General features: G+C 45.9%; 1 protein-coding gene across 1 annotated transcript in view; it reads right to left on the reverse strand.

Moving 5' to 3' along the window:
• Gna14 (G protein subunit alpha 14) overlaps positions 1-21,508 on the reverse strand; it is a 154,371-nt gene extending 132,863 nt beyond the window's left edge. The window contains exon 1 of the mRNA XM_055614058.1: positions 20,369-21,508. Within this exon, the coding sequence (XP_055470033.1) occupies positions 20,369-20,492 (124 nt within the window). The 5' untranslated portion in view covers positions 20,493-21,508. The remainder of the gene's footprint in view (positions 1-20,368) is intronic.
• Positions 21,509-24,621: the final 3,113 nt, after the last annotated feature.

The following is a 24,621-nucleotide window of genomic DNA, read 5'->3' on the forward strand; positions in this document are numbered from 1 at the left end:
TTTACATTCAAATGAAAAGCATTGAATGTAAATCTTTCTGGTGCTAGGGTTTCCAGAAGGCTTGTGTTTTGTGATAAGGGCTTTGGGGCTTAAGGTGCAGCTTGGGAGAGAAGGGCTTAGATAAACCAGACAAGGGATTAGATTTCCATCACTCTGTTTACTCTTATTCTTTAATTCACTCCTAAATAGCCCAAAAGCCTGACGAAAAGGAAAGAAGCAAATAGATACGGAGACTATTGGACTAAAGATGGGTTTAAACATGGGACAGCCAACGTAGAATACAGGGTGGTCATTTTTAATACAAAACACTGAAATCATAACTGCTTCAAAAGGGGGGTTGGAGAGAAGGCCCAGCAGTTATGAACATGTTAATCTTGTAGAGGGTTTGCATCCCAGCACCTACATGGTGGCTCACAACCATCTGTAATTCCAGGTCTATGGGATTTGATCTCTCTCTCTCTCTCTGTAGGCAAAACTCTCATATACATAAAAGTAAACAAATCTAAAAAAATTTTTTTAAACTGCTACAAAATTGGAAACTTCTTTAGAGATGACATGATATCACAAGTGGCTGATCTGTACCTGACTTCACAGTCAAGGCCAAGCACACAAAACTTTGGTACAAAATGGAGTTGCCTTCAGACTTTGTGCACGAGGTAAGTATGAGACATAAATGTATCTTCAGGTTGAGACTTGGCTTCTACCATATATGCAAATATTTCCAAATCTGGAGAAAAACCCAAATCTAAACCATTTCTTCTCCTAAGCATTTTGGGGAAAGGGCGATACTCAACCTCTATAGAAAAGCATTTCAAAAATCATCTTATATCTTTCAATCTGAGATCTATTTTTTTTTCTTCTTTTTAAAGTTAACAGCCTGACATGACAGAACATACCTATAATTCTCAAGTCTGAGAACATCCTGGGCTATATATATATTATAAAATTAAATTAAATTAATTAAAGTATCAGCAAGAGAGTTAGAAATGACAGTCCTAAGAGAACTGAAGAAACTTAGAGTGAAGAGATTCTTCAGTACCAATCAGGAAGTTAAAAGACGCTTTGCTATGGCAAGTGGACGTGGCAATTAGCAGTGAGAAAAATAGTGGTGAAAAGTGCAATGAAGAAATAAGTGATGCTCTGAAATTTAGGCAGATGTCTGGAATGCTAACTCGTGGGTCAGGGTTTAAATCTCTTTCTGGCTGTCTGAATTTTACAAGCCCCAAAGAGGTTAAAGAACAGCAAAATCTTCAGTGCTAGGTTGTTTTTTCAAAAAAATATTTCCATTTCTTATTAAAAATAAACATTTAAAAATGCTTGAGATACAGAAGTCCTTTTTTTAAATTAGTTTTTAAATTTATTTAATTTTATTTTATGTGCATTAGTGTGAAAGTGTCAGATCCCTTGGAATTGGCATTATAGACAGTTGTAAGCTGCCATGTGGGTGCTAGGAATTGAACCCGGGTCCTTTGGAAGAGCAGACAGTGCTCTTAACTACTGAGCCACCTCTCCAGCCCCAATACACAAGTTCTTAATGTGCAAATGTCTTAAATGCTCAAATGAAACTTACCTGAATTTAGTAATGCCCTAAATTATTTAATAATTATTGACTAATTTGGTAAATTATTAAATTTCATTAATTATATTATAAACATATTGAAAATGATCAAAGAATTAAGTGAAACCCATAGTTACTGATTTTAAGAGAATGCTAAATGTTAAAGAAAATTAAATAGACATTTAAGGACTTAGAAAAACTTAGTTTTTAATATTTTCTATTTTAAATTCAACATCAATTAAAATAAGTAGCTGTGTTTTTTATTTTCTTTTAGGAAACTCTCAAATCCTTGAAAACTGTGCTGCAGAAAAACAACTACACTGTGATATGGATGACAGGAAAATCAGAGACCTTGCTACACAGAGCTCACCGCCAGTAGCATCACCCTGGTCCGTGTTAGATGTTGGGTTTTCTATCTTAGAATTACTTGTGATTTGGAAAGACTCCCTGGATGCATCATTGAGTATTGAGAATCTATGAGTACAGGTGAATGTTCAGTATTTTTAGGTAAGAAATCGGGCAAGCTGCTATTACAAAAGAGCCTAAACCTTCACGGGTTCTGGGCTACTATGACGAGGCAAGTTTACTGTCATTAGCAAATTGGGCCTTTCCAAGCATTTCCTTCTCATGTCTACACCCTACTTCCTGTAGCTCCTGCTATTAGGACTATACCCTTCCCTAGATAGGAAGAATCACTTCCTATTAAGGAAGCAACTCGGAAAATTGACTATATTGATTTCATTGATATCTCAATGCCTGTAACTTAGCTACCTGGCTACCTCTAACACTACAAAAAGCTTTGAAATTTAGTCTTTAACTAGAAGATTTAGATGAAAATTTTAGTATTGAAGGAAGAGGCAGTAATGGATATCTGTGTGATATCCACTCTGTGACACTTTTTAATATTCTCTCTATGCCACTTTTAATGTTAAAAATAAAGATGTTCAGAGATTCTGTTCACATTCCTGCTGCAAGAAAATCTGATAACCCAGGCAACATGGTGCAAGCAATAAACGGATCCTTTGCAGTATGCTTGTCAGCTAGTGTCAATGCATAAGATAGTTTTCATCCATACAAGCAAAGAATACGCCATGGCTTTTTGTTTCTTTTGTTAACAGGGTGCCTTAACTCATTGTGCTCACTCTAGTTTTTGAAGTCAAAATATCCTCTCTTATGCAATGGTAAAAATGTCTAACGGCAACATATTATTCCATTTTGAAAGTATTTATGGAGTTCAGCCACTATACAATGCACTGAACGTCCTCTAGTAATAAAAGATTCCTTCATTTTTAGAAGTTTGAATGTAGCAAAGAAGATGGATGGTGAGGAGAGCCTACACTAGAATGCTTTAGCTTTTTCAAAGTGTGTGTGTGTGTGTGTGTGTGTGTGTGTGTGTGTGTGTGTGTCAAGGAATGTGCGTGTGAGTGCAGGTGCCTGTGGAGGCACAAGAGTGCATCAGATCCCCTAGAGCTTGAGTTTACAGGTGGTAATTCAATCTGCAAAATGTATGTGCTGGAACCAAAGTCAGGTCCATTGCGAAAGCAGTATATATGCATTCTTAGCCACTGGCCCACCTCTCCAGAGCCCAAGGTCTATTTTTTTTTTTTGAGTTGTGTGTTTGCGTTGTTGTTGTTTTGCTTTTTTAATGTAGAAGGTCCAATAAAGAATATTCTGGGAGACTTAATTTGGAGTGGGGGGGGTCAATGGAGGCTTCTAGGAAGGAAGAGATATTTTAGATCCATTCTGAAGATGAGTGCCAATGGGCCAAACTAGTGAGAAAGAGGGTTGTGCGCTGATAGAATGGCATCACAGAATCTGGTGTACTGGAAGAGGAGGAAGGGTTTTAAACTTCCGCCAGATGGTCTGAGGCCAAATCGAAGTCATCTTGGGGACTGTGGCAGAGGGGCCATCAGAGGAGAAATAGCCAGTCCCAAGGGCTCTGTGCAGATTTCAGATTTGTGCCCAGGGGAAATAAGGAGACAGAAAGGTCCGGATCAGGCAAACGGTACTATCATGTATGCCTCGAATAGGCTAGTACTCTGACTGCAGGCTAAAGACTGAACTCCAGGTTGAGGTGGAGATCACACACAGAGACAAGGGGTAGAGGAGAGCAGGCTAGGACAGCAGCAAGGGGTACGACAGAGATCTGCTTCTTGCATAGACTTTAGTGAGATGTTGGCTGTGGGAGACAGGACAAGACAGCGACCAAGACCAGGGCTCTGAAGACAAGTCATGTGAGTTCAAATCCCAGCTCTGCCATGAGCACTGAGCCTGGTCCCACAGCCTCAGTTTCCTTATCTGCAGAAGGGACAGGAAGAAAATAGTAGAATCTCAAACACGTGTGGGGAGGAATAGACGGTCCCGTTCGTGTAAGATGCCTAGCATAATGGTTGCATAATCTTTATTACTTAGTTGGTCCCATTCTAAGTGTTACAAAAAAAAAATGGATTCTAGTCTGAATAAGTTATTTCAGAATAAAGTAACAGAAGAACTAGAAAAAATTCCCAACTACAATTCTAGTTATATATCAAAGCCTTACCACATACAGTCACCAGGGAAAATATCTACAAGAAATGCATTTCCCGCATCTCATCTTAGTCCTGAGAGCTTGGACTCAATTAAGCATAAGTACATATACAAAATGAGCCATTATCAAGATATTAGACATGTAAAATATTTGAAAATTTCTAATTGTCCTATCTTCAAGGTCTAGCTCAGGTCATCTCAGACCACAGAAATCTTCAGCTTTCGGAAAGAATTCATCCCATCACTCAGGTAGGTTTCATACAAAGCAATTTAGAAAAGGGAACCTACACTGACGCAGTGTTCACACTCAGCTCCAGTGGAGGACTGGGGGCTCAGGAAACAGAGCCCCTGTAGAGTTCAAGATCTCAGGTGAAGCTTTTCCTAGACTCCTCTTTGCTTGGATGTGATTTCTCCACAGTTGTCTAGACACGGACAAAAAGCATGTGTTGGAATGTGCACATGTGGTTTTCTCCTATTCTAGAGACCTCTTTATATGCCATACTAATTCACAAAGCAACTCGTTAAGGTCCTGTGTGAGAAGACCACTTGAAATAGATCCCAGTGAGCCAATGGCACAGCCCAACAGCCTCTTTTCTAATCACATTTCAGCACCAGGAAATCTAATCAAATGAAATACTGTGTCAATAACCAGAGCGGTTTCACTGCTTTTATGTTTGCAGTATTTGGTTAGAGAAAACCAGAAAAAAAGGGGGGAGGAGGGTGAGAAAAGTAATTCATCTTATACTTTATCTATTCCAAACACCATTTTTGAGTTTGAGGTGCCGATGCATTTATGTACCCTTACTTATGAGGCTGTTTGTTTTCCTGAAAAGCTCTTCTCAAAGCAAGAGCAAGACTTAGAACCAATACTGTTGACAGAAACCAAGGAATGAAGATGGAGACCTCGATAAAAGAGGAGGTAGAAACAGGGCTACTCATCCAGGCTTTTCTTCCAACTCATGGCAATTCAGAAGAAGCCTTTCAAGTAAATGGATCTCCTCTTTTCCTTGCTTTCATTCAAAATAAGACAATATTTACTGTATTTTGAGAAAAACAAAATTTATATGCCAAGACATAACCAACCAATATTCCATGGAAGTGGGTTTTCAAAGAGATAGAATAGTTACAGATAGACAGACAGACAGATAGATGGACAGACCATAGATGAGTTAATTCTAGAACATGATTCCTGAACATCACCAAGTCCATTCTAGAAAAAAAATAACTATTTAATGTCTATCTACAAAAGCCATTCATTCTAGATTATGAGAACACAAGCTTAGAACGCACATCAAAATGCAAATGCTCACATAGGTGCGAGCACCTCCGTGAAACAAAGATAAAAACATGGGTGCTTACTGTTTTCTTTTGGTCATTGCCTGGTAGCTGGAAACTGAAAAAGAAAAGCCCTATACATTACCTACCACTTAGAGCATAGTGGTACAGACCCATAATCCCAATTTAGGAGGCGGAGTCGAGAGGATTCTGAGCTTGAGGACATCCTGGATGATAAAGTAAGGGCTCTGTCTCAGAAAACAACAAAATGTCCCACTCAGAAGAGCCATGAAGAGGGTGACAGGGCACTGACTCAACTTCAAGATCATATCCCCTTGAACAGATCAGTCCCTAGTGCTCCCGGGATGCTTACGGAAATACTTTTGGCTTTCAGATTCCAGTGACCAACAGAGGCTGGCCAGCTTGTGAGCTCCCAGCGGATGATTTTAATAAGCTTAATCACCAGGAGGGCTTACTAATATATGGATTGCTGGCTCCACTCCCAAAGTTGATTCAAAGAGCCACAATGCAGACTGCAGGTTGGCGCTTCCACCAAGGACTCAGGAGGTGCTAATTCTGGCACTTCCGGTCCTGAGGAGTCACAAGTAGAGAATTGCTCACTGGAAGACGACGTGTTGGCAGAAGTGGTAAGACTTAAAAGGTCACATTTCATCTTTCAGGTGAAGGAGGGCTCTGGGTTCAGAGAAAACATCTTACTTGTGGTCATAAACCGGTACTCGGTTGCTTTTCCTGCACACAAGATAAATTTAAATCTCTCAAGCTTAGACTGATGGTTCATCTCATAGTTCTGTACCCTCAGGAGGCACAGAGCAATGCCTCTCAGCCACAGATGGACTAGCTGTGTAACACTGATCCCATGAGTTTTTAATGGAGGAAGAAAAAACAAAAACATAACAAAACAAACACCTGTCATCCACTCCTGTCCTACTTTATCTATTTGAGATATTTTTAGTACAAGTACTGCTGTTATCCACAGTGCTCAGGGTACCAACATGGCCGAGAAGCCACAGGCTGTGCCATACCGGAGCCGGGTAGACCATGCAATTTTGGTAAATACCTAAGGATGCTTCTCAAAATGTTTGCCACCATTGGTCACAGATGGCTGCACTTCCAAGGCACCTTGCATTACTTCTCTCTACGAAGAACACCAGCAGAAGAAGAAGCAAGCTGCCGGCCCTTCTGGCCCAGCAGGCAGAAGGGTGAGGACCAGAGAGTCTGTGGGTTCAGTATGCGTTTTCATGCTCTCAGAGCCCCGGCTTCTTCAGGAAACCAAAACAAAACGGTTTCCATTAAGGAGAACAAGGTCATGAAATAGCAAAATTCCTTTCCTGCCTCTAATCCTCAATTTCTAGTCTGATCATTCCCCAGCCCTCTTTGCTGTTAATTGCCTCTCTCTGCCAAATCCCAAGAATATCGCTTAGTCCCATTTGTATTGATCCTTTTTGTAATGGACTCCTTAAGCCTAAGGAACGTGCTGGAAAGGAGATGGTAAGAGAGAGAGGTTTGGCTCCTCTGGGCTCTGAAACTTTGGGCTGTCCATAACTGAATGGATGTCAACTTAACTTCACCCCAAAAAATCTGTGAGCAGGAATATATTTGGTGGTGGTAATGAGGAGATGAACATAAATTAATTTCCATGTCAGAAATTTTCCAGTATACATTTTTTTTACATCCAATCATAGCCCCTCCCTCCTATCCTTCAGGCCTCTCCTTTCCCCTCCCCTCTCCCTCTTTTTCCCCTATCCTCTCTTCTCTACCCCTTCCAGAAAAGGGGAACACTCTCCCCTTACTAACCCACCCCAACACATCCAGTCACATGAGGACTGAGTACTTCCTCTTTCACAATGTCCTAGCATGGCAGCCCCACCAGGCGAAGTGACTGAAAAACATGCAACAGAGACCATGTCAGAGGCTGCCCCTACTCTCCTCCTCAGGGACCCACATGAAGACCAAGCTGTCCATTGGGGCCTAGGTAAAGTCCATGCATGGTCCTTGGTTGGCGCTTCAGTCTCTGCAAGACCCCTTGGGCCCAGATAATTGGCACTGTTGGTCTTCCTGTGGAGCTCCTGTCCCTTCCATGTCCTTCTAAGCTTCCCCCCACTCTTTCACAAGGCTTCCTATGCTTTACCTAATGTTTGGCTGTGGGTCTCAGCTTCAGTTTTGATCCATTGCTGGATGGAGCCTCTCAGAGAACAGCCATACTAGGCTTCTGACTGCAAACATAGCAGAATGTGTACTTTTTACGTATATTGGCAGCTACTAGCCATCCCATCATTTAAGTTGCTTCTGTTTCACTGTGGTTAACAGAAAGTGGTAGCAGGGCCCATGAGCATAGGCACTACCTCTTATGTTCACACTCCAGAAAGCATCAGCCTGGACTGTTATCCTTTGATACCTTTTGTCTTTAATTTTTAAAGAAGTTTATTTAGAAAAAAAATAACACTTAAAATAAGACCACTATATTAGGTTTGTGGTTTTATAACTAAGCAACAAGATTCTTAACAATTATGAAGATTTGATTTTTCTGTCTGTAAAATGGGTGTCTCAGTTTGAGTTTCTATTGTGATAAACATCATGATCAAAAGCAACTTGAGGAAAGGGTTTATTTCATCTTATACTTCCATGTGACAATCTGTCACCGAGTGAAGTCAGAGTATTAACTCTAGCAAGGCCAGAGCCTATAGACAGGAGCTGGTGCAGGCAAGAAGGGGTGCTGCTTCCTGGCTTTCTCTTGATGTTTTAAACCTTCTTTCTCCTACAATCCACTATCACCTGCCTAGCGGTGACATTGTACAATAAGATGGCTCTGTCCACATTGATCATTGATCAAGACAACACGCTATGGACTTGCCTGTAGGCCAACGTCATGGAGGCATTTTCTCAATTAAGATTCCTTCTTCCCAGATATGTCTAGGTTTGTGTCAAGCTGACAAAACCCAACCAGCACAAGAGGCATATCAACGAGTATTCCTAGAAAAATAGTCGATATGTTATAGCCCAATCGTTTTTATGGGCTCTGATGTGTAGAGAATTGTCCCGGCTTGTCTGTGCTCGTGCGGTGCCTTTTGGCAAGGATCCAGGAACTAGACAGCAGAGCCTCAGTCTCAAGAGTTTGCCGTCTAGTTAGCTGGTGGAGGAACTGCAGTGCTGTTTCAAGATGAAAGCTACAACACAACTGAAGTGGGAGTAGAATCAAGCAATAGGAGCGGAGGCTGCAAAGGCTACTGACCAGGATCTGCCTTGCTGAGAAATAAACTTTGAGCAGAGATGTGAAGATAAAAAGGAAACAGTTAAGACAAAAGGGGAGTGGGAAAAGGAGAAGAACGTTCCAGGCAGAGAAAAGAGAAAGAAGCAACCTCAGAGACTCAGAGGCAAACAACAACAAAAGCCGGGGTGTTTGAAACCAGAAAGCAGGCATATGTTGGCCTGAGGATGGTGCTCCAGAGAAAGAAAGGACAAAGCTGTTTGCCTTCTGAGAAGCACTGGAAACATTCCATCTTTAAGACTTTGTATTGCTTTGGTGTAATATGCTCTAAGTTTAAGATGGGCCATGGAAGGCAAATACGGACAGCGGGATTCAGGGGACAGCGTGGCCTGGGCTCACAGCTTCAGACGTTTGGGGAAGACTGTGGGCAGCACAGGCAATGACTTGTGAAAGCTTCCTGGGATAACAGGATGCATGTGTGGCATGTTTATATCTCCACAAAATAAACACACAATAAAAAAGAAACACCAGAAACGACTGCAGCACTGTTAGCTGCGCCTTCAGATTTGAAGACATCTGCTTCCTTTCTGTTCTACGCTTCCGTTGTCTGAAGCTTTTCTCTCAGATTTTTCTTTCAGTTTGCAGTTACCAACACATTCAGAGAAGACTTCCTTCTTCCTTTATGAAAGTCTTACATCTTTGTTTTGGACCTTTGTCTTTTGGGGATGATCAGCATCTGGGCACCCGTTATTAGTGGAAAGAGGGGAAGTCCAAGAAAAGGTAGAAGACATCCCAGGCCTATTTGAATAGGAAGCCCAAGACTAGCATACTGCTATTCAACCAGTGCTGAAAGTTTTATTGTTTAGTTGGAGACAGGGTCTCATTGCTTAGCCAGGGCTGGACTAGAATTCATTATGTTAACCAGGCTGGGCTTAAACTCACAGAGATTTGTCTGCATCTGCCTTCCAAGTGCTTGGATTAACAGCATGTGCTACCATGCCTGGCCAACCAGCGCTAGAAGTAAATAGCACTGATAAAAATAATGATTTATTCTGTTGAATTATTCATAATACCATCCACCTAGTATGTTTGCTACTCCCACTGTGAGGATGAAGAAATTAGATTAATTCAAGGATGCATTCAGCTCATCAGTAAAAGAACCTAGATGTTCAGGTTTCCAAAACTTGCCCTCACCATCAGCCCTACCCCTAGCAACCTAGTGGCTGCATCCAATCAGACCTGAAAAGTGTTACAAGGAGGCAACAACTGTTGCAGGTGATGTACAGAGCTGCTGGGGAGGGCGAGCGTCCAGTGGAACACTAGCGGCAGCCACAGGTCTTGTGTAGAGTCATCTTGTCATTGGTGGAGGCTGGGCAGATGCCAGGGCTCGCTTTGTTAAAGACTATCTTGGAGCCTGCCATTTTGCTGAGTCTGCTGTCCAATTCTCATCAACTCCCAGTTTTCTACTTTCCCCTTAATATATTATTCTGCTGAAATGATCTGCAATGAAGAACCGTGGCCAGTACAGTTAAATTACACAGCAGCAGGCAGCCAGCCACCAGATTGAGAGTCGGGGCCTCAGCAGAGGTCTTTGCACCATCTTCTGCCCTCAGAGCCCTCAGGTTCCCACAGCATGCCTCTCTCCTCTGACAGTCTACACAGTCAAGGCTGCCTGGCTTGTGTAAACCCCTGCCTCAGAGCCTGCACACTGGTGAGCGCCGTGTCTGGATCCCCTGGCCAGAACCGATAGGTCCAGACACCTTGTCAGAGTTACACCCCTTGCCTTCAGCTCCCACTGAGGAAGGAAGTCAGGCCAGAGGACTCTGCCACTCGGGAAGGATGGTGATGGCTAAGAAAGATCATCCACACCAACCATCCTGGCCAATCTTTATTTTCCAGGTCGGGGTTGAAATCTGTGAGGCCGAATGCCAGGCTCATCTTTCGAGCACAGGATCTTTGCTACAGAGATTCCCAGGATCCCTTTGCCCTTCCCTGCTGCGTGTCATAGATGGGGATCCTTACAGTACTTTTTTCTTTGTGATTTATGCGGCATCGTGGGCACAGATATGGTGAACTACTATATAGAAAGCATCTTTCAAAATGCTTGTGTGTGTGTTTGTGTGCTTGCATGATGTGAGTGTATGTAAGCCCAGGCATGTTGCACACTGTGGCGTACACAAGGAGATCAGAGGGTGACAGTAGCTATCAGACCTCACCCTGCACCTTCTTTGAGGCGGAGTCTCTTGGTGTTCATTGCTGCAACAGGCTACCTGGGTGCCAAGCTTTTACAAATCCTCCGGTCTCTGCCACACTATAGGGATGCTGGGGTTACAGAGACATGCATTGCCACATCTGCCTTTTCATGGGTTCTGGGGATTCAAACGCACCTCCTCATGCTTGCACACCAACTGCTTCTCCCACTGAGCCCTCTCCTGAGCCAGGAAAGTATATTTCCAGGAAGGAAAGGTTGAAAATAGGAGAATAGTTTTGTTTCTTTTTGCCAAACTCCACCAATGGTCCTCTCTATTTTGTATCTGCTCATAGTTTAAGACTCATGAAAGCCTCAAAACTTTTATCTCCTAGTGGCCTGGCTTGAAAACTTTACTCTTTGGTATTGGACTTTGGTATTGGAGGTCAATAGACTAATGGACTTGATTGTTTTTGTCTCAAATACTTAAGCATCTTAAAAGGAAGGGGAGGTTCTCCACTAGCAGTGATCCATGTCCTTGTGGAAGTGGCTAGCGGCTAACAGAGCAGACACGAGTTGATCCTGGAACATCATGCTGTGGCAGGAAGACAGCATGTCACAGTGCAGGGGCCAGCTTGGAGGTGACCTCACTGCACAAATCTTGTACACCTTAGGAACCAAGTGAGCCCATACTGTAACAAATGAGTGAAGGAGGACAGCCATAGGAGAAAGAGGCAAAGGGAAGGCTCTCAAGCAGCAGGTCAGGCACCTACCAGTAAGCACTGAGAAGCTCCTGGAGATGGAAGACAATTTCAAAGCCATCAGATCCCACAATTAACCATTCAGGAATAAAATGATTAGTATGCCCGTATTTCGGTGTCTGGGGATGTAGCTCACGGACCAAGAATTTGCCTAACATGTGCAAGGCTGGAGAAGAACAGAAACAAAAGTGAAAAACAGACAAACTACTGTTTACAAAGAAATACATTTTCAGAAGAAGCAGTACGATTCAATGGGCAAGAGAAGCCACACCCAAGTTACAGTCAGGTCATCCAAGTTACAGTCAGCATTGAGACGCCGATGGCCACCATGAACCTCAGACACACGCGTCCCTCTGAACGACACAACACCCATGTGGTGTCCTAGCCACGAATGCCTAGATGCACTGTCGTCATGAGAGACTCAGACAAAGCCTGAATGCTCGGTTTGAAGAGGAGGGAGAGAAACGCGTTCTTCAAAAAGCCAGTGTCCTGAGAGCCTGTAAAACGTTCTCGTTAAAGAAATGAAAAGATGTGAGAATCAAGTGTGATCTCTAAGCTGACACCGAGCCGGGCGTGGGATGAGGCAATGCCACTTGGGACATCCTTGGGCTAATTGACAACCCTAGCATATGAGAAACAGACTGGACACAAAAATCCTGCCATGAATAAGCTTATCCAAAGTTTCACAAATGAACTGTGTCCATGTAAGATCTCATCCTGCTTTAGGAAAAATACATGGATGTAGTTAGAGAAAAAGGCTACTGTACATGTAACACTCAGAAATTTCCAAAAAGTGGAGAAACTACGCAAATGAGAAGAAAAAGAGCTACAAGTTATACAGCAAGTGAATTAGAAAAAAATATATCTAAATAGTTTGTAAATTCTGCATGTGGGTGTGAGTGTGTTTATGCGCGTGAGTGTGTGATGTGTGTGTGAGCATATGTATGTATGCAATTTGTGTATGGTATGTATGTAGTGTGTGTGTATATGCAAGTGTGTGTGTATGTGTGTGTGTGTGTGTGTGTGTGTGTGTGTGTGTGTGTGTGGTGTGGTGTGGTGTGCATACATATGTGGGTGCAGATGCCAGAGGAATGTTAAATCTCTTCCTCTGTCATTGTCTATTTTTGAGACAGTGTCTCCCCGTGAACCTGGATCTCACTGCTTCCGCTAGGCTGTCAAGCCAGCGAGCTCCCAGGGTCCACCCGTCTTTGCCACAGTACACTGAGGTTACAGGTGCACGGACCTAGCTTTTTATTCTAGTGTTTGGGATTTGAACTCAGGTCTTCTTGCTTATACAGTAAATATTCTTAGCCACTTTCATTATGTCCCTTAAATTCTTTTTTTCCCTCTCTTTTTTGTTTGTTCTTTGAGACAGCGTTTCTCTGTGTAGCCTCAAACTCACTTTGTAGATCAGGCTGGATTCAAACTCACAGAGATCCACCTGCCTCCCCAAGTACTGGGACTTACAGGTGTGTCCTGCTGTGGCTGGCTGTCCCTTAAAGTCTTATTCTAGTGTGTTCCAAACATTTAAAGAGGTCTCCATATAAAAAGTTGAAAGTAAATGATTTGGTGGTAGAAGAGTAACTGCAGCGGGATACGGGGGACTTTTAGGGAGGGTGAGAATGTTCTAGATTGCGATGAGGTTTTTGTTTCTACAGTTCTCATGTTCACCATCTGTACACTTACAACTGATAGCTTTCACTGCATGAAAAACACCTCAAAAGAGTTGTCGGGAAAAGTCAAGAGGTTATCCTGGACAGACAGACAGACAGGAGATGAATCCCTGCCCTTGCCCCTTAAGAAGTCTCCGGGGACAGCTGCATTATGGATGGAAGCAGGCTATCTGTCTGGCGGGTGGGGTTCATTATTGCAGCCATAGAGAAGGCCACACAGTCTTCCAAAGCATATTTTGGCCAGAAATTATTAATCATCTTTTATGTGAACATCTATGAGACCTAAATCACAAAAGCTCAACCACAGGGCCTTGCATATGATCCCGGATCCTGTGAATATCATTCACTAGCCTCACAAACTTCCCTGTTTTAGCAGGAGAATTTGTACTCTCTCCCCGGCATGTGGACCGTGCAAGTGCTAGCTTTGTGACCAGTCAATCACTCCCACCTAATGCCCTCGAATTAGGAAGCCCCTCCAGTGCAATCCCTGCTTTTCCCCACTCTGCCTATACTGCCATCTCCACGTTGCCATTAAGCTTTGGGACACTCTTTCCAGCTAGTTTCTGAGAAAAGGTTTCCGTGCTGAGCACTAGGCCTGGCACTCTGGAGAGTCCGTGGCACTAAAGAAAGATGAGGAAATGGGGGAGTGTCTGCCGATAGGTCTCTTTGCTTTTTCAGGAAATTCTATCACCTCTACACAGAAAGAACCACACAGCATGGTCTCTCGGGCTCTCCTGCCCAGAGATGGCACAGTTAGTTTTAAGGGGAGATTTTTTTTTTCCTGATCCAATAAAAACTGTTTGGATCCAGACTTTTATTATTTAGTATAACTAAGAAAAGCAGCCAAAATCAATTTCTAGGAAACCCTGAAAGAAAGGCAAAGCAAAATACCTCTGCAAAAATGCTGCTTGAGATTTTTAAACAAACCACTATGCAGCTGGAAACTGGTCAGCTGAAATGGAAGATGACACCTCCTTGATGTCTGATTAAAAAAAAAAAAAAAAAAAAGCTCAGCAAGAGTTAATGGCACACAGTACGTCAGGAAAAGATTAAAGAATCAAGTTTACAGGCAAGAAATGGCAGAGCCAGGGGTTGGGACCAGCACTTTAAACTAAGTATCTACATTTTTGACTCCTACACTGTTGCTGGGGCAGGACAGAAAGACAAAGAGACTAAAGGGACATGGGAGGGAAAGGAGCCTCTTACTCTGTGATCTAGTTTGTATTTCTCTGGTCAAGATTCAAGGCCATCAACACAGCTGATAACATCAGAATTTCATACAGAGATAGTGCTGGCCTTTCTAATGACATCTTGGACAAGGATGTTAAAAAACGGTAAGACTATGCTTACTTAGGGCTGGGGCCAGAATGTCCAAGTCCAGGCTTTGTGTCTTAGCTGTATCAGCAATTCTCTCTCATCCCTAAACCCAAACCAATGCACCTTGTAAGCCCACCTTTGTTAGCAAAAAGAAAATTTTACTTATAAATGGTATTCAATTTAATTGCAAGACAGGGTCTTGGTGGTCCATTCTAGCCTCCAACTTACTGCAGAGTTTCCAATGTAGACTCTTCTGCCTCCACTTCCCACATGGGATTATAGTTATGAGCCACCACCATTAGGAAAACCTTAAAGAGAAATAAACCAACTCGATTTTTTTCTACCTTGTTTTTAAACTTTGCCTAAACCTCGTTGTAAGTCATGCATGCTTGGGCTGTGTACTGTCCTTTTTCTTATGACCTGCTGTGGTGATTCATGTTTACTGTCAATTTGACAGAACCTGGAACTTCTTTGGGGAGTTATTTAGATTAGGTCGGTCTCTGAACATGCTCATGAGGAGTTAAACGGGTCAACTGATGTGGGGAGGCCGCATTTAAGGAGGGTGTCACCATTCTCTGTGCTTGAGTCTTAGAGACTCACAAAGAGTGAAGCCAACTCAGCCCAGATCCTCGTCACTCTTCTGCTTGACTGCGGGTGGACTCTCTCAAGCTCTTGCCACGGGGACTTCCCCACCGTGACGGAGCTGTGAGCAAAATCAACCTTCCCCACTTGAAATGTTGCATTTCATCACAGCAGTTAAGAAATGTCACTGTGACATCCTCCTCCTTTCAAACTTCCATCTGAAGCGTGTACTGTCCCGTGTCTCTACTTGATAAGCCCACTAACTTAGCTTTATTCTGACTCATCCTGAAGCACTTTTCTGTGTGTAGTCGAGGACAGTGAAGAGCGCCGAGAATCCACAGGCAATGGTAAGTGATAAGATGTGTCTTCCCACCACCGTTGTCATTATGGGTGAATTATACCTTCCTGACAACCGTTTATTTGTTGACATCTCAACCACCAATACTTTAGAGAACAACTGTATTTGGAGATAAGGTCTTTAAAGAGATAATATAAATCAAGGCCTTGAAAGTTCAACCTAACAGGACTGGACTCCCTGTGGGAGGAAGCAAAGGCAGCAGGAATGAACACTCACGGAGGAGAGGCCATAGGAGGACACACAGCAAGGCCTGTGGCCTGTGTCTGCAGGCCAAAGCCAAAGCCTCAAGATTAAGCAAACCTGCCAGCACCTTGATCTGTGGGCTCCAGTGTCCAGCCTGGGAGAAAAATCAATTCCTGTTGCCTAAGCCTCCCAACCTGTAGCGCTTTATCATGGTGGCCCCACCAGAAGGATATAATTGACTTAAGTACCACTTCCCCATCCTTCCGGAGAGTTCCAAGATGTGTGTCCAGGGTGACTGGAAACTCTCAATCCAATTAATAGGCAACATTTTACTAAGCCTTATGAAACACTAAAATCAAAGAAAGAAAGACCACAGTTCCTCCATTTTAATTGCTATTTTCTGGAAGTGAAGCTTCTATGCCGACAATACTGCCAATCCACGGTGGTGTGTGTCTGTCTTACTTTTTCACAGAAATCTATTGCCATGTGATTTGTGTTCATTCTACAGAGACTAGAAAGTACAGAACAAAAGAAAAAAAAAAATAAAAAGCCCCTCCACAGTTGTACTTGCTCGGTTTAGGTCAATTTGACACAAGCTAGAGGCATTGGGAGGAGGGAGCTTCAGCTGAGAAAAAAAAAAGTGTCCAGGAGACCACACAAGCCTTCAGGGTATTGTCCTAATGAGTGACTGCTGGGGGAGGGACATCAGAAGAATGTGCCAATGGGAAGTCCTGTAAGCGCCCCCCAGGGCCATGCTAGACCACAGCTGCTCTGACAACCTTTTGCATCAACCCTCACTACACAGGAAATGGCTTCTCTAGATGAGAACTTTTTCTCCTCCATAAGGGAGCTCTGGTGCCTCCACTGACAGCCAAGATGGCCTCTGATAGAGGGGACTTCTGATCTGTGTCCAGGCCTCTGTATTCTACTCACCAAGTTCTCTAAGAGCTACGCTGTGCCTGTTGGCCTCCTCTTCTCTGCCCAGGCCATGGAACCATTGCCACCAGCACCCACTCCAGGATGGACCCATGAAGATGAGACCTGAGCATGTGGACCCCCCGAGTACTGAATTAGCATCTCCTGGATGTAGGGTGGAATTTGGGTCAGTATGACTTGTGGGGCCTGGGAGTGCTGTCTTCACATTCCACATCCTGAGAACAAGGTCTATGAAACCAGCTAACATTTAACATGAGTCTATATTGCCATTCCACCAGGAAGCTACTGGGTCAGACCCATTCTGTCTCCAGATAGGACCGTTTCACAGCACCATAGGAGTGAGTGTAGGGTCGTGAACAGCCTGAGCTTAGAGCAAGCCAGAGCCACAAGACAGTGCTGGGTGAGAAGCAAGGAGGGGAAAGGGGGGCAGATAGGGGCCTCTCAAGCTCCTCTGTACCCTTGGTGACCCAGGGCACCAAGCAGAGTGGGCTCCCAGCTGGGACAAGCCTCACAGGGCTGCTGCGGCAATAATGATGGTGATGGCCAGAGCTCGACCAGTCCTGGGTGTCCTGCTGTGACCGGGATCCCGAACAGAGCTAGAAAGGGGTGCTGCTGTCTCAAAGACAGAGCCCTTGGCAGCACCTAGCTCTTGCTCTGCAGATCCTAACATCAGCAACCACCCTGACTCTGCCCAGCTCAGGGTCCGAGGTGAGAGGCACTGGCTTCCCTTGCAGGGAAGTAGGAAAGCCAATAGTGGTTCTGATAGGGAAGTTAAGTCACAGGGGCCACATAAAGCACTGTATTTGCTCCTACCAGGATGATCCTTCTTTTCCCCTGGGCTTAAGGCCTCAAGACTAGCAAAAGTAACACCCAGGCTCAGGACAGGATTCAAGGCTACCAGCACCTCTATCAACCAGGGCACATCCTGGAGCTCTGGCACACAAGGCCCTTGTGGCTGCCTTCTAGCTAAAGGGCCAGTAGGGAGGAGCTAGCTCTGTTGGGGGTACAGGGGTCCTTTCTTGCTCATGAAGTGTGGGCCACTCTCTCTGGGCTGGACTCACTCCACTGACCCCAGCTTACTGGTCACCCTGCCGGCAGCCATAGCTCATATGGAAGTTTCGGTTTCTCCTTGTACAAAATGGCCTTTGGCTCTGCATCTGTCTTTGGGAACACCACACTCCATTGGTCCAGCTCCAGCCTCTGCATCAAGGTGCTGGGAGATTTCAGCTGTGGCCTGGCAAAGACGTCAGTATGCAGGAATGTCCATTCTTTTCCCATTCCAGCTGCAGAGTCCTGTGGAATGGTGGGCTCCTGGGTGCAGGACTCAGAGGCCCAAGTCCAAGCTCCGCCTCCCCATTGGTGTACTGGACACATGTGGCCATCACTTTTCCATCAGCGTTATCAGGACTATTTGGTTTTTTTCCAGTTTGGTCCAATTAGAAGGAATTTCTTTCTACTAAATTCAACTATATCCTTTATTGTCCTTTGCCTCCTCCTGCCAGGAAAGCATCCTGCCAATAGCTTATAACTACCAGCTGTAACCAGACAGCATCCTGTGTCCCTCAGCACTGGACAATGACCTACGCTTTTATGAAGCCCAGACAGGGCTCTGCTGCTCCACAGTACACTTCTGAAACACCCTTCCCCTGGCTGCAGACACATCAATCATTGTCAGAGCCCATGGATTCTGGGAACATAGTCCACACAGGATCCCAAAGTCCCATTTGTGAAGCTTTTATACCTGAGACACGTGACCAACAAATGATCTAATTCAGCCACTCCAGAAACCAGTGACCACTCCGTGTGACCTCAGACAGAAGAGCACATAGCCTTCCCGGATTCCTGAACCTTCTGAGTCACATCCTCTTCTAGCTTGAGGATTTGACTATGCCGTAACCCTCTAAAGATGGAAAGAACTTGGGGTTTTAAGCCCATCCTTGGGGCTCTGGTAGCTCTGTGGGATTTGGAACACGGTCATGATGATGATTGATAGTCCCAGCTGGGAGAAGAAAGCTCAAAGGACTTCAAGGTTCAGGAGAAGTGGAACAAGAGCTAGAAAGGCCTGAGAGTCGGGTTACCTGGACCAGACGTGACTTTTAAGACAAACAATGGATCCTTTAGCGTTCCTTCCCTATTTTGTATGTCTAAGTGTGTCAGATTGGCCTATTGGCAACATGTCAATTGCCATTATGCCATGGCTCAGCTTATGACATAATTTGCCTTGAAGGGGCCAGCAGATATTTAGCTCTTGTATAGTCCCAGCAGTATTTTACACAAATCTAAATATTTCAAAATGAACAAGAGTTCATTCTGTATGTGTCTAAAGTCAAAGGAGGGCATAATGAATTACCTTAGTGCTAATCAAACTCCAAACTGTCACATAGTACTCCACTTGACAAACCAGACTTGATAACAGCCTGCAGAGCTCAGCTAGAGTCCCTAGGCCTATTCCAATTCTGGATAAGCAGCCCTGGCCCCGGTGCTGCAAAGAGTCCATTCCTTCTCATCCATACCCCACACTCCCCAGCCTTGAAGACCCTTTTAGAATGCTCTCAGGACCCCAGGACACTGGCTCCTGCACAGCCTCAGCAAACAGCTCCCCCTTGGGCTTCTTCCTGGATCAGGTCTTTCCTCCTCAGTGGCTAAGACCTTAGCACTAAGCTAGGAGTCCAATGGGCAAGGACTTTCTTCTGGCCTTAAAGGAGAGGGGAGTATGGAATCTGGGGGCTCAGCCCTTTGAACTTGCAGGTCTGAGGAAAACCAAGAGAGGCCTTGCCCAGGTGTAAAGGCAGAAGAGACTAAAAGGCCCCTCCAGATCACCGATCTCCTTCAGCCCATCTTGGAATGTGACTGCTGAAAGATAATTAAACACACATGGAAGAGAGACACCTGGAAGGGCGGAAAAAACAAGTTGAAAAACGTGGAGCTATTTGAGGGCGGGGAGGAGGATTAAAAAAAAAAAAAAAAGCCAGTATCCAACTATGGATGGGCTGAATGACATTCGATGGGCCAGAAGAAAGGGATCCTTGCCTTGGGGAATGAATCAAGCCTGAAACTCCTCTCTTTTGTTTTTGAAACACTTCTGCAGAGACCTAAAATCCTGGCTAGTCACTGATAAAGATAGCCAGGCCAGGGAGAGTTAAAGGGGGCCAAGGGAGGCCTAAGTCTGCAGTCTCTCCGTGTGGGCTCCAGGAGGTCAGCTGCAGAAGGCACTGTGTCAGAAGAGAAGACTGGTGTTTGGGGCTTAACTTCCAAGGCTCACTTGTTAGCATTCTCTCCTCTTCTCATTTGTCAGTTTCTAGGGTTTCCTTTTGTCAGTTCATACAGTGAGGACAGAGCCTTGCCACCTGACCTTACCTGGCAGCTAAAAACTAGGCTGCAGTCAGAACCCAAGGTGAGCGGAACCTCAACAGAGCCAAGCAGTTCCCCCACCACCGCCCAAGATCCAGGTTGGGGGTTCCGCAGCAACCGCAGTACTGGAAGCCTGAGGGCAAAGGGGGGCAAGGCGGCGGCGTGGGGGAGGGCACGGTGGGGGTGAAGAACAGACAAGAGCCGTAGCGCTGAGCCCCGGGCCCTGCTCTGAGATGTTGGGAGTCTGCGGTCGAACGTCACCCAGCCCCACCAGGTGCAGAAGACCCGCGCCTAAACCCGGAGGCTGCAGCGTCTGCAAACCTGGAAGGGGCCGGGAGGAAACGCAGCCTGCCGCCGGCCAGGCTCGGTGGGACTGCAAGGAGCCGGGACGGGACGTGGACCTCACGACGTGCCGGGTACACGCGGCCACTCACCCAGCAGCAGCAGCTTGAGCTCCCGGCGCGCGTCCTTCTTGTCGCGACGAAGCTGCCGCTCGATCTCCGCGCTGATGCGCTGCGACTCTTTCTCCTCCGCAGACAGACAGCAGCAGCCGGCCATGGCTTGGCCACTCCGACGGGGCGACGGGGACCCGGCGCTCCCGACTCCGGCGCTGCGGATTATCCGCGCAAGGGGCAGGGTTTGGAGAAGAAGAAACACCTGAACCGACTCTGGTTTGGAGTAAGAGGCTCCGACCTCTTGGGCTTAAGCTCCCTGGAAGGCGATTCTAAGGCTGGGCCAGTCCCGAGCGCTTGTGAGGTCGCGGATCAGGCGACCAACCGCGCGCTTCTGCGGGAGAGGAGAGCGAACTGGGAGAGGCGGGTGGCGCTGTCTGCCGAAGAGGCGCACCCCCCGAACACTGGAGCTGGGCGCCCAGGTAGGCGAATCAAAAGTTGGGGCGTCGGGGCTGCTGGAAGAGTGGTCTCTCCGGGACTCGGGGTGTCGCAGGCTAGCAGCAGGGGTGGCGTGGCTGGTCTGCCAAGGTCCGAAAACCTCAGACTCTGGCCGAGTGGAAGGTTCCTCCTACACTAACGGCTCTAAGTGGCAAGAGGAGGCGGGGCGTCTCGAACCTGCAGCCTTCGTGTCTGGGAAAGTTGTTCCTAGACCTATCCCAAGCCGGTGGTGCCTGGGGACCAAGAAGAGCGACGAGAGGTTGGGGCGCGAAGCAGCCTCTCACCTGCCTCCTTGGCGGCGGCGGCGCCCTAGTGCAAGCAGGGCCGCTTGCCAAGCTTACTGTGACCAGCAGGAGCTGGCTGCCAGTCCCTTCCCGCGGCCAGATCCGGGTTCCGACAGGTGAGGGAGTTTCGCCAACTCCCAGCCTCAGCGCCAGAGGTGGAGGCGGTGCACTAGCGGACCCGAGCCAGGCGTCTGCAGCCCGGACTCACACCGCGTGCTGGCAGCTAGAGTCAGACCTCTCCTCCCGCCTGAGGCTGAGCCTTGCCCTCCAGCTTCTCCACGGCTCACACTTGGGGTTCCTAGACCGTTTCCCTCGGCTTCCCGGATGCTCCAGCCCAGCCTGGGCTTGACGCAAGCCCTGGGTCAGCTCGAAGCTTGCCTGCCTCGTCTGGGTCTGCTGGCTCGGGTCTGATAAAAGAGCAGAGAGCTAGTAACGCCTCCCTCCTCCAGGCACCGGATGAAGGGGCCGGGATTGGAAGGGTGAGGGTGGACAACGACCAGCTGATTTGCATTTGGTGATGGAAAAAGCCTTCTGCTTTGTAGAGAGAATTGGCACCTTCCTCCCACACCTGGCCAGTTCCCTGCCCAGCCCTGCAGCCAGACAGCCGCCTCAGGACAGGCCCTGGAACTCTGCGCGTAAACGTGGGAAATCTGAAACATTCTCCACCACTCAAGTGGAAAGGCACAAAGCAAGTTGCCCTTGCCGGTTTTATCTGTGGAGATTTTAAGGCGCAAAACGAGAGCTGAACAAGGGATCCTGCGGATCACAGCGAAGAATCTTTTCCTTCTAGTCAAAGACGTGTGCACACTTCCAGAATCAGACGCTAATGGTTCCTCTTTGGAGAGCAGCTGAAGCAGAAGTGGGGCGCTGTGGTCATTATATAAAATCCTGGCAGCTAATGCTATCTGGCTGCAAACTCTTGTTTACTTTACAGTTTAAGAAGTGCGGACCAATCAGGCTCTCAAATGCCCTAGTATTTTAGTTTCCTTCCAGGCATAAATTGACAACAGTGACCCCTGCAGGAAAATTTCTGGATTTTTTTTTCAGCTGTCACCCACTTTTCCCTTAGCTTCTACACCCAATATACCCAAGAACTCCTCAAACTAATGCCTCGGTCACAATTTTTATTCTTCCGTAGATCCTGAAACCAGAGCGAATGGAAACTCCACCTTAACTACAATAACTGAGTCGTGCGGTCTCAAGCTACTAGACTTTGAAAACAGGCTGTGGCAGCTCGTGCCTGGTGAACCTGGTGATACCTACCCGAAGTCCTCAGTGTTCCCATTTGCTTTGACCATACCTGTAATCCTCCCATAGGGCACGACGCTGAAGAAGCCCCACAGGTTTATAGGCAAAGATTTTTATCTTCAGTTAACAATAAAAACCCAATGATTGAAACGTCAATAACGGGGACTAGGGAAAATTAACTATGTCTTGTCCACAAAGAACAATGTTGTGTAGCTATTAAGGTAATCTGTGAGTCACGTTATGTCTCAATACTAACGTTATAACCTTGTGATGTCTTGGTGAATGACTGCATGGCTCATGAAGGTGCCACCATCTACCTCGGGGTTGGGGATGCCTGCTCTGCACTCAACATCCAACACTGAATGATAGCACAACCGTCCCAGCTTGTATAAGGGCACTCCATAGCATCCATGCACCAAGGAAGCCGATTAGCCAGGCATTCCTTAAACTGTGTTCCCACCATCGATGCATGGCTATATAAGAATAACAAACTGGGGAGAATTCTCCAAATACACTCAGCAGAAAGGACAAGGCACGAATACGCAAGCAATAAAGTGCAAACGGTGTGGTGAGAATACACACCTGAATCTTTGAGAGTGTAACGCTCGTACAGCAGAACGGTCAGCTGATCTGAGTTAGAAGCTGGCTGGCTGGCTCTAATTATCTGATAGGGTTCCTTGAGGCCCTTCCCAGAATGTGTAGATTGCACTTTCCTTAACTGCAAATGGAACAATGGACTAGAATCCACTCAAAGGACTCACCCAACTCTAACACTTAATAGCTTCTTTGATTATTTTCACACTTAGAAAAAGAAATTACGGAGCTGGAGAGTTGGCTGGGCGGGCAGTTAAGAGCACTGGCTGCACTCCGGATGTGATCTGATAGACTAAGATCAGAAGGAAGGAGAGGAGGACCTCCCTATCAGTGGACTTGGGGAGGGGCATGCACAAAGAAGGGGGAGGAAGGGAAGGAGCAGGAGGGGAGGAGGGTGGGGCTTATGGGGGGATACAAAGTGAATAAACTGTAATTAATTTTTAAAAAATGCCATAAAAAAAGAAGGAACAAAGAAGAAGAAAAAATTGTGCCCCAGCCATAAAGAACAATTAAGTATAAGCTAAAAAACAACAACAAACAAACAAACAAACAGCACTGGCTGCTCTTCTAGGGGACCCAGGTTTACTTCCCGGCACCCACATGGTGGCTCACAACCATCTGTAAATGCCAGGTCAGGGAATCCAACACTCTCTTCTCACTTCTGTGTGTGCTACACAAATGCGGTGTACATACGTGTAGGCAAAACACTCACACACGTAACTCATTAAAATAATTTTTAAGATATCAAAATAAATGTAAACTTTTAAGTTACGATTGGGCATCATAAGCTCCCAAGAACCATACAATGAGATAGCACAAGGCCTTTAGTTTCCTGTTTTTGTATTTATTTGTTTCTCTTTCCCTTATCTGTAAGATCTAGGGCGTAAGAGCAGAATAATTTTGTGTCAGGAAATTTGAAACCTCTTCCCAGGAAAGGCTGGCTTTGAAGAAAGTGCTTCCTGATACAGGCTGCTGTAGTTCCAATCTCATTCCTCATAGTCTCCAGTTGGGCTGCTTTTGCCTGCCAAGGGCTGGGCTCTGCAGTTGAAGTCAGATAACTGGGCTAATCTTCAGAATGCTGAGTCCACACCATCCTGACCCCAGGCACTGAGGATTCCCATAATAAGACGTACTGAGCTGTGGTCCACCAGAAAAACTTAAAGCTGAGACCCCGCTATCCCATTTCCCAGGAGAAACATCACTCCATGATGGTGGCTTTCGGAAGCCAAAGATATGCACATCTCCCTTAGCTTAGCCTCCTTGCGGGCCCTGCTACTGGAATCTCAGACAAATGTGCCCTTGTGTCCTCTGCAGGCCTTGGTGCACCCTGTCCCCTTTTCCAGGAACGCCATCTCTTACCTCAGCCAGTTAGGTCATTTATTTCCATTTATTTTCCAAATACATCTCTTCTGAGAAGCCCGTCTCCGCTCCTTCATTAGACGCAAGGCCCACAGCTGCCCACGTTCATTCCATCCCATCCTAGTGTGCCTGACTATCCCCACTAATTCATGTTCGTCACAGGTGGTTTAACCCACTAGTCTTATACCAGCAAGTCTTAGCTTGGGTGCATAAAACTGAAACCAAGAAAGAAAATCAGCTAAGAAGAGAAAAAAAAGGCTCTTATGTAGGCTTAGATTTTTTCACCGAACTTACTTACTTACTTTAGGCTTC

Source organism: Psammomys obesus, unplaced genomic scaffold (genome assembly GCF_907164565.1).
Source record: "Psammomys obesus unplaced genomic scaffold, mPsaObe1.curated_primary_1811, whole genome shotgun sequence".
NCBI classification, from domain to species: Eukaryota; Metazoa; Chordata; class Mammalia; order Rodentia; family Muridae; genus Psammomys; species Psammomys obesus.